We start from the raw sequence: 10,022 nt of genomic DNA, 5'->3' as shown, positions 1-10,022 counted from the left end.
GGGGGCGCTGGCGGGCTCCCAGCGCTGCGCTCGAGCTGGCCTCGCCTGCACCAGAAGCCGGACTGCGGGGGACGGAGGCGCGCTAGGTCCGCACGCCGTCGCTGTGTTCTGTGCCCAGTTCTTTGTTGGATTCCCTTTTTGTTTCCTTTTTCTTAAAAAAAATTTTAAAAATTGTTTTGTTTTGTTTTGTTTTCCACGGGGTCGATTTGTGGGTCCTGCTCTGCCGCCAGGGGAAGGGGAGGCCAGACGCAGCGCGCTCCGGCGGCGCCCTGTTGGCGTCTCCTCGGAGAAAGGCGCTTTGTGCGGGGGTCGGGCCGGGGGGCAGGGGGCCCGGCGCCGCTTCCCACACTTGTTTATTCAGCCGCGAACAGACGGCTAGTTATGCGCGCTGCGGGACGGAGGGGGCTCCGCGCGAACCCTCGGGGTCTGAATGACACTGCGCCCCTCCATCTCCGCCAGAGGATCCAGCACTTCGCCCTCTGGCCTTGCCTGTCTCGTGGTGCCCCCAGATCGGGGCTGAAAAGCTGCTAGGATGGGGTCAGGGAGTTGGTGAGGAAGCGAGAGGCAGTCATTGGACCCCTAAATGAACGGGCCAGGGGGCGGCTTTGATCTGCCTCCTGCACTACTTTGGGAAAAGAGGAGGTTTCAGCCAGGACCTCTGGCCAAGAGCTGCCTGCTGAGGCCGCGCCCCTTTCTCTGCGCCCGCCTCCGAAAAACAAAAAACAAAAGCCAACCCTTTGTCAGGAAAGAGCACAAAACCGTGTCATTTCCCAAGTGCGGGCAAGAGACTGCTAAGAGTAAAACACTCCAGTTCTAGAGTGATTGTGGCCAGTTACTCTGGGTTTGTTTCCTTACCTGTAAAATGGGTCCTGAAATTGTTACCCCCAAGAGTTCGGGTGAGAATGGAGGAAATTATTCTAAGGCATCTGACATTGTGCCTGGTACATATTAGGTCCTCAATTAACGGTAGCTATTAATCTTATGATAATACTATCATGTTTAGTCTTGGGCACTATTCTAAGTGATTTGCAAGTGCTTTCATTTTACCCTCACAACAACCTTATGAGGTAGGAATTCTTGCCTTTATCACTCCCATTTTATAGATGAGGAAACTGAGGCATAGAGAGGTTAAGTAAGTTTCCCAAAGAAGTAGAACCAGGGTGTATTAGTTTCTTGTGGCTGCTGTAACAAATTTCTACAAATTCAGCGGCTTTACACAACACACATTTATTACCGTATAGTTTTTCTAGTTTTTTTTGAGAGAGCTTTTGCATGCACTTGAGCAGGGGAGAGGCAGAAAGAGGGAGAGAGTGAATCTCAAGCAGATTCCAAGCTGTTAGGATCTCACAGATTGTGAGATCATGATCTGAGCCAAAATCAAGAGTCGGGTGCTTAACCGACGGGGTCACTGACACCCCCAAATTTATTACCCTATGGTTCAGGAGGTGAGAAGTCTAAAATGGGCTGGCAGGGCTGCATTTCTGCTGAAGGCTTCTGTTTTCTTGTCTTCTCCAGCTTCTAGAGGCTGCATGATTCTCTTGGCTTGTGGCCTCATGTCACCTCCACCTCTCTTTCTGGTGTCACATCTCCTTCTCTGACTCTGAACCTCCTGTCTCCATTTTACAAGGACCCTTGTGATTATGTTGGGCTGACCCAGATGATCCATACCAGTCTCCCCATCTCCGGCTCGAACTTCATCACAGCGGCACAATTCCTTTGCCACATAAGGTGACAGACTCCCATGTTCCAGAGACTGGAACGTGGACATCTTTGGGGGTCCATTATTCTGCCTACACACAGGTCTGAAGCCCCACAGACGGACCTCAGAGCAGACCTCTGAAGCACTTCTGTGCCTGACACCCTGCTAGGCGTGAAGAAGAAGGAGAGACATAATTGAGAAAAAACCCTGAGGTCTTTATCGCCCCTGAGGTGGAGGAGCTCAGGGCTGAGGGGTGAGGTGCACCTGACTATAACCGCAGCAGAGAGATGTCCAGGGAGAAAGAGGAGTAGGTGGGTAAAGGCAGGTAAACAGGGAGAGATCCTAGAGGAAGAGACCTTTGAGCCTAGACTTCAAGCATGGCTGGAAGTTTCTGCGTGGTGTGAGTGAGCGTGTGTGGTCAGGAGTGACTGGAGTATGGAGGAACAGGATGACTGAGATCTTACCCCACGTTAGCCGAAGTGCCAAGCCCAGAACCTGGCATGTTACCTCACTGGCACGCCAGGCCTGGAAACAGATTAGCCTGCCCGAGATAACACAGAGAACCCCAGCTAGACCAGGCAGCAGCCTGGGGGCTCTGAGTAGGACGGGGTCCTTAACTGATTGCGGGGCTGGGGGGACACTGAAGGCAAAGGGCGGCTTCCCCCTTCCCTCCTCCCGTAGAGCAGGTACTGGCAGCTCTGGCCTTTTTTCTCCCCAGCACTTTCCTCCTGCAATCTCCCAAGCTGCCACTGGGTGGCGTCCGGAGCTCTGATTTAGAGTTGGGTTCCAGAGCCATAATAGGCACTTAGCACCTGGCATTTGGACTGGTGAGCCAGGCCTGCCCTTCTCCATATGATCTTCCTTTCCTATCATGCCCTTACCCTGCTCTGGAAGACCCAGCACCCTCGCCTAGAGGCCGCTTGTATTCCTTAGACATTGGCCATACACTCCCTGCTTTGCAGGGTAGCTAGCCTTTGTGTCTTTGTTTGCATCCTTCTCCTTTCAAGGACAGAAGACTAATAAAAGGCTCATCAGTTCAGCAAAACAAATATACATTAACCCAAGAATAGAAAGCAAGAATCCAGGTTAACAGTGGAGGGAGAGGAACACTGCCAAGCAAGCTTAGGCCAAGAGAACACACGGAGCCTGAGCAGACACTGGTCTTCCTGAGGTCCAGGCGAGCAGGGGTATTGTGTGGCTCTCAGATTCTGGTAAGACTGGGCACAGGGCGATTAGGTTTCGGGGGACTCTTGAGCCCAGGTCTCCGGAGGGAATCAGTGCCCTCATGCCTCTTGGTATACTGGATATTTGAATATTTTAAAAGGACAGTATCTTCTGCAGTGGTTGATGGAGATGTGACTCATGAGCACTAGACGTGGTTATGTGCACTAGACGTGGTCTGGGATGGGAAAGCCGAGGGCAGGAGGAGCCTACAGCCTCAGCCAGTCACCCTGACTTTTTTCTGAATTTCACCCCTCTGCCTTCTCTGTTTCTCCACAATTGTTGGCATTTCCATCCCTCTATTCTGGCTCTAAGCTCTCTCTTCTCAGTGTCTTCAGTTGGCAAAGTTGCTCTTTCCAAAGGGTATCTCATCTTTTGGATCTTTGGACTCAAGATAGCCGGAAGAGGGAGAGAAGAAAATTATCGCTCACAAAACACCCGCGGTGTGCCAGGGTCTATGCTACGACCTGAATCATCTTGTTTAAACCCTTCAACTTACAGAAGAGAAAACAGATTCGAAGATGCCAGTCCTCAAGGTCACAGAGCTTCAAGGCTAGGATTTGCACCCAAGGGTCCCTGATCCCAGAGTGGGTCCCTTTCACATGTCTGCCCTTCAAGTCATCAGGGACAAATTTGAACTTTTTCAAAGAAACTTTTACTGGGAAACTTAGGAGGCAGACCAAAGCAAAGCCCAAGGTTTGGCAGGGAAGAGGGACCTGGGTGGTGGTTCTTCGTTCAGAAGCATCTCAAACACGTTTGAAACTCCCAGGTCTGTGAGCCAACTGTTCATTCTGCTCTTCGCCCCGCCCTGGGCAGTCCCGCCCCCACGCCCCACTCTGCCTTTCCCAAGTTGCAGGTGATTCCTTTTCATTTTTAAATTTTTTTGTGTTTTATTTATTTTTGAGAGAGAGAGACAGCGTGAGCAAGGGAGGGTCAGAGAGAGAGGGAGACACAGAATCCTAAGACAGGCTCCAGGCTCCAGCTGTCAGCACAGAGCCTGACAGGGGGCTTGAACCCATGAACTGTGAGATCATGACCTGAGCCGAAGGCGAACACTCAACCTACTGAGCCACCCAGGCGCCCCTGAAGGTGATTCTTTTTCCTGAAGTGAATGTGACTCCTGGTGCTCCCCTGGGCCACTCCCCCACCCCTCGCCTGCAGCCAGGGGGCACAGGACAGATAAAGTTCTCCCTGACGGCTAAGCTGGGGGGTGAGGGTTCGTGGAGGGAGCCAGCCGAAGAAAGTAACAATGGCATCACTAAAACACATCGAGGACAGCCAGGTCCGTTCTGCCCCAGAAGAACGAGAGAAAATCTCAGAATGGCCTCTGTCTCCTGATAGAGGGCTACTATTCCTAATCTTGGCAGGTGCTCAAAACATGCCTTCTAGTGGGTATTTCTTGAATGTCTAGTTCAGAGACATGTTAACTATTACAAAAAAGAGGGTCACATTGCTTTGTGTTCAACTTGTGTTGTAGGAGGGAAAGGCAGACAACAACTAAATAAGTGAATAAAGGTTCAAATAGTGGCAAATACTAGGAAGATGATACAATCAAGGAAGTAGGAGCAGTGCCGTCCAGTAGAATTTGTGTGGTGACGGACTGTCCTCTATCTGCACTATTCACCATTAGTGGCCGACATGTGGTTCCCAAGCCCTGGAAATGTGGCTAATGTAGCTGATGAACTAAATTTTAAATACTGTCTTATTTCATGAATTTGTGAATTAATTAGCTAATGTTAAACAGCCCCTGTGGTTATTGGCTACTGTGCAGGACAGCATAGGAGTTGGAGGAGAGATGAGGCCTTCAGAAGGGGTGGCTGTCTTTCAGCTGAGGTCCAAGTGAGGAGAAGGGGCCAGCCTTGCAAATCAGGAGCTTCAAGCCCCACCAGCTGGGTGACCCCAGGGCCTTGGAACAGACGGCCTGGGGGCTGGAACTTGGCAGGCGGGACAGCGGGGTGGGAGCTGAAGGTGGGCGGAGAGATGATAGTGCTCAGTCTGCACCCGTGGGGCTCCTCTGCTGCCCCTGCCTCTCCCACCCCCCCTTCTCTCTCAGGTTGCGTCAGGGCTGCTGTGAGATCAGTGATGTTCATCCGTGTCAGAAACTTGAAATACTGCGCACGAGAGAAGGACGGAGCCAGGGCTGAGTGTGGTCCCGGGCCCAGCATCCCCCGGGAAGCTGCAGGAATGCACATTCTTGGTGCCCGGCTGGGCCCAGCAGGCAGTGTTTCCACAAGCCCCCAGGGCAGTGATGCACCCCGAGTTTGCTAGCAGCTGTGGGAGAGTGACGGCCTTGCTTCACGGTTCCTCCACCAGGTCCCCCATAATGTCCCCCTCACAGTGTCCTCCACCCCCAGCCCTGACAGAGCTCCAGGAGGACAGGTGTCTGTGCTCATAGTCCTCCCCAGTCTCCTCCCAACAGGACCGGGTCAGTTTTTAGCCCCCACATACACAGATTAAACAAGCAAACAACATGGGGCGCCTCAGTGGCTCAGTCAGTCAACATCTGACTTTTGATTTCAGCTCAGGTCATGATCTTGCAGTTCGTGGGATGGAGCAGCGTGCTGGGCTCCTCACTGACATCTCGGAGCCTGCTTGGGATTCTCTCTCTTCGTTTCTCTCTGCCCCTCCCCCATTCATACTCTCTCTCTCTCTCTCTCTCTCTCTCTCTCTCTCTCTCTCTCTCTCTCAAAACAAATACACATTAAAAAAGAAAAAAAATCATGGCACCTCAGTGGCTCAGTCAATTGAGCATCTGACTCTAGGTTTCAGCTCAGGTCATGGCCTCACAGTTTATGAGTTCAAGCCCCATATTGGGCTCTGTGCTGACAGTGCAGAGCCTGCTTGGGATTCTCCCTCTGCCTCTTTCTGTGTGCCTATTCTCTCTCTCTCTCTCTCTCTCTCAAAAATAAATAAATAAATAAATAAATAAATAAATAAATAAATAAATAAACTTTAAAAAATCCCAAACAACTGGTAAATAAATTTTGTATTAAAAATAATTTTTTTATTATAAAAGGAATTCAGGCTCATTGTTAAAATAAAACATGAATAGCACAGGGTATCAAGTGAAAAAAAACCCCCCAGGCTCTCCCAATCCCATTCCCCAGAGGTAACCACAGGACAATGGTCTTGACCCGAGCTGAAATCAAAAGTCAGATGTTTACTGACTGAGCCACCGAGGCGCCCCATGTTGTTTGCTTGTTTAATGTCTTGTGATTCTGTCCAGACCCTTCCTCTGCAGCATCTGAAGCCCGTCTGCTTGGTTTGGAATCCTAGGTTTGTTTCTTATTTGCTGAGTATGTTGGAGCCCTTGTCTTAGTCTTCTCATTCATAAAGTGGAGTTAATAATAGTTCCAACCTCACGGAATTGCTGCGGGGGTTCAGTGAGTGAATTCTAGTAAATGTATCAGTGCTTGGCATCCCGGAAGCACTGTCTAAGTGATTTCAGTATGTAGTTTTATAAACTTCTTTTTTCTTTTTCTTCTTCTTTTCTTTTTTCTTTTTTTAAGTTTATTTATTTTTGAGAGAGAGAGAGAGGATGATCAGGGGAGGGGCAGAGAGAGGGAAAGAGGGAAAATACCAAGCAGGCTCCTTGCTGTCAGCACAGAACCTGACTCAAGTCTCCACCCCACAAACCATGAGATCATGACCTGAACCAAAACCAAGAGTCAATGCTTAACCAACTGAGCCATCCAGTCACCCCTCTTTTCTTAAATTTATTTTTATTTTTTCCAACTCAAACTGTTTACAGCTTTATTAAAGATACTTTTCATAGAAAACCATGGTATTTCAGGCAGTACCCAGGCAGATGATTCTTAACAGTGTGCATTAATTTCCAAACTCCCTTCTTTAATGGACTACCAAAATCAGAAAGCCACTATAAAACTCAGTGAAATCTTCCTGGGATGCTCTGGACAGCATAAGTGTAGAGTGACAGTTGACAGTTCATATTTAGCATGTTGTTGAACAACTTTTCACAAGCTGACTGAGACTTTCAGGAAATGGAATGAAAATGGCAGCATTATCCATCCGTCTGAAGAACCACAAGCTGCAAAAGGAGCGAGAGCTTAGGAGGCATGCTGTGTCCGTGGTGACACTGGTCCAGATCACCTGACTCACTGGGGACCAGGTTTTGGGGTCAGGCTCCAATAGGTCTCTGGGTTTAAGTTGAAGGCAGAGGGAGAAGAGAACATAAAAAATGAATTTAAAAACTTCCACACCACAAGGCATCTGTGCCACGGTGGCTAAGGTGTGTCTTCATCAAGGAAACCCTTGTCCTGGGAAGCATGAGGAAGTTTCTCAGACCTGGAAGGGAAGGTGTTTCCCCCCTTGTATCAATCTAGCTTTGGAGATATTCGAATAGTGACATATGTCCTTCCTCCAAAACCACGAAGTGTCCTGTGTGCTAACAACAGAGCTTAAAAAAAAAGTAAAACAATCCTGTGCTTTTTTAAAATTGGATAAAAAATAGTATTTCAAACTGTATAGTCACCAGAAGTACACACTAATAAAAAAGGCACACACTTCCCTTGGTGTCTCCTATAAACTTCTTTTTATTCTATTCTATTCTATTCTATTCTATTCTATTCCATTCCATTCCATTCCATTCCATTTTATTTTTAGAGAGAGTGAGAAGGCATGTGCTCAGGGGAGGGGGGGGCAAGGGAGAGAGAGAGAGAGAAAGAGAGAGAGAGAGAGAGAGAGAGAGAGAGAGAGAGAATCTTAAGCAAGCTTCACACTCAATGCGGGGGTTGGGGGGTCCCATGACCCTGGGATCATGATCTAAGCTGAAATCAAGAGTCCGACACTCAACTGACTGAGCCATCCAGGTGCCCCTTTATGATTTTTTTAAAGTTGATTTATTTATTTTGAGAGAGACAGAGACAGCACAAGTCGGAGAGGGGCAGAGAAGGAGCGAGAGAGAGAATCCCAAGCAGGCTCCTTGCTGCCTGCAGAGAGCCTGACTCGGGACTCAAACTAACGAAACTGTGAGATCATGACCTGGGCTGAAACCAAGAGTCTGATGCTTAACTGATTGAGCCACACAGGCACCCTTATAACTATTTTTAAGAGAGGAGGTGCCGTGTTTGGTTTCCTAACCTCTCTTGTTGCACAAATGATTGGCTGTGGCCAGACCTGCTTTCATTCCACTATTGCCCTTGAGGCAGGTTCCATGGCCACATCCCTCTCTGCTCTGCAGCAGTAAACAGATCAGGCAGTTGGCACGGTGTTTGGCCAGAGAAACTTCTCAGGCTTGTAATCATTTCATGTTCTATTTATTGCTACATGTAAAATTTATATTTCTGAGAAACGGGCAAGGATCTTGGTATGATTGCTTGTTATACTCTATTAATTTTTAAAAATTGATTGAATTTAACTAATTGGAAACTTTTTTCCGTTTTAAGTTTATTTATTTTGAGATAGAGAGGAGGGGAAGGGCACAGAGAGAAAAAGAGAGAGAACCCAAGCAGGCTCCATGCTCAGTGCTGAATCCAACGCAGGGCTTGATCCCACAAACTGTGAGATCATGACCTGAAATGAAATCGAGTCAGATGCTTAACCAACTGAGCCACTCAGACTCCCCTCTATTAATGTATTGTTTATATTTAATGTTTATTTATTTTTTGAGAGGGAGAGAGACACAGAGTGTGACTGGGGAGAGGCAGAAAGAGAAAGAGTCACAGGATCTGAAGCAGGCTCCAGACTCCGAGCTGTCAGCACAGAGCCTGACATGGGGCTCAAACCCACAAACCGTGAGATCATGACCTGAGCTGAAGTCGGATGCTTAACCGACTGTGCCACCCAGGCACCCCTATTAATTTATTTTTAAACCAATAGATAGAGGGAAAGACAGTTTTATCCTGAGTGTTACAGGGTCTCAGGCTTATTTATACAAGGCATTTTGATGAAGGATCTCTTGAAAAAACACTCTGCACCCACTGACCCCCACTCTGCACCCACTAATAAAGTCTTCTAGCTAAACCACCCCCTTATCAAAGAACCAGGCACAGTTCCTGCTTAGCCCTCAGTCACCTGTGGTCACGGAATTATTCAAACAAGCCAATTACATCCTCCCATGGGAACCAGAGGACACCCCACCTTCTTGATACAAATCCATCCTCTCACAACCCACTGAACCCAGTGTTTGCTCTGTTTTCAAGTGTGACCGTCACGTCCGGTACGTGGTGTCTTCCCTCAAGCCGTGAGTGTAATGTCACTGGTAAACTGCTCTTGATATCATCTGTCCAGCGTTGAGGGGCATGTGTGGCCATCCTCAACCCCTAGGACAGGAATCCCTCCCTCCCCAACAGGGTCTCCCCAAGAAGTATCTCTACCCCAGTCCCTTCTGATCAGGCTTCTGGGAGTGAAGGGTGCTTGGGGCTGGGGAACAGGAGGCCACATCCTACAGTCTTGGCTTTGAACTTCAGTTCTGCCAGTGACTGGCTGACTGGCCTCAGGCAAGCCCTGCGTCTCTCTTATTGTCAATATTGGCTAAGGGCTGGTGGCAAAACCAGGAATCACTGTAGCTAAGCTTAAGCAGTGATTTATTGTCAGAAACTGGCATTCTACAGAATCGCTCGGGGGGCTGGAGGAGGCGAGTTTCTGGGAAGGTTTCCTCCTATGAGTCACGCTGCCTCGGCACAGTTCAGGAAGCGACCTGCGGGAGAACCACACTGCTCCGCAGGGTCTGTGGCCGGCACTCTGCGTCCCCGCAGCCTGGGTTCTGGGGCAGCACTTTAGAGAGCGCAACTGATTGGTGAAACCCAAATCGCAGCTCGAACCCGCACTCTGAGGGGTCAGGAAATGTAGCTTTTAACTTTCTCCAGCCTCTGTGCTCTTGAGAGGTACACCGGAAAGAAGGAGGTCAGAATGGGTGTTGAGTGGGTCCATCCACAGGTTCTGCCTTAGCCTCTGCTCTCCACCTCTAAAGTGGTTGGCTGGGGTCCTCTTGGTTTGCTGGGGTCTCTGGGTGGGTTGGGAATGAATGTGGGGGTGCTGCCTAGAGTCAAGCCTAAACTTGTTTCATGGAGTCTCACTGGAGGTGATCTAAATAAGTAATTTTCAACCCTCTAGACCCAATGTCCCCTTACCATCACCAGCC

General features: G+C 49.0%; 1 protein-coding gene across 1 annotated transcript in view; it reads left to right on the top strand.

Annotated features, from left to right (window-relative positions):
• Nucleotides 1-531, top strand: part of MATN4 (matrilin 4) — an 11,654-nt gene extending 11,123 nt beyond the window's left edge. The window contains exon 11 of the mRNA XM_029917957.1: nucleotides 460-531. Within this exon, the coding sequence (XP_029773817.1) occupies nucleotides 460-531 (72 nt within the window). The remainder of the gene's footprint in view (nucleotides 1-459) is intronic.
• Nucleotides 532-10,022: the final 9,491 nt, after the last annotated feature.

This window comes from Suricata suricatta, chromosome 12 (genome assembly GCF_006229205.1).
Source record: "Suricata suricatta isolate VVHF042 chromosome 12, meerkat_22Aug2017_6uvM2_HiC, whole genome shotgun sequence".
Classification (NCBI taxonomy): Eukaryota; Metazoa; Chordata; class Mammalia; order Carnivora; family Herpestidae; genus Suricata; species Suricata suricatta.
This window is presented reverse-complemented; position numbering and strand designations above follow the sequence as displayed.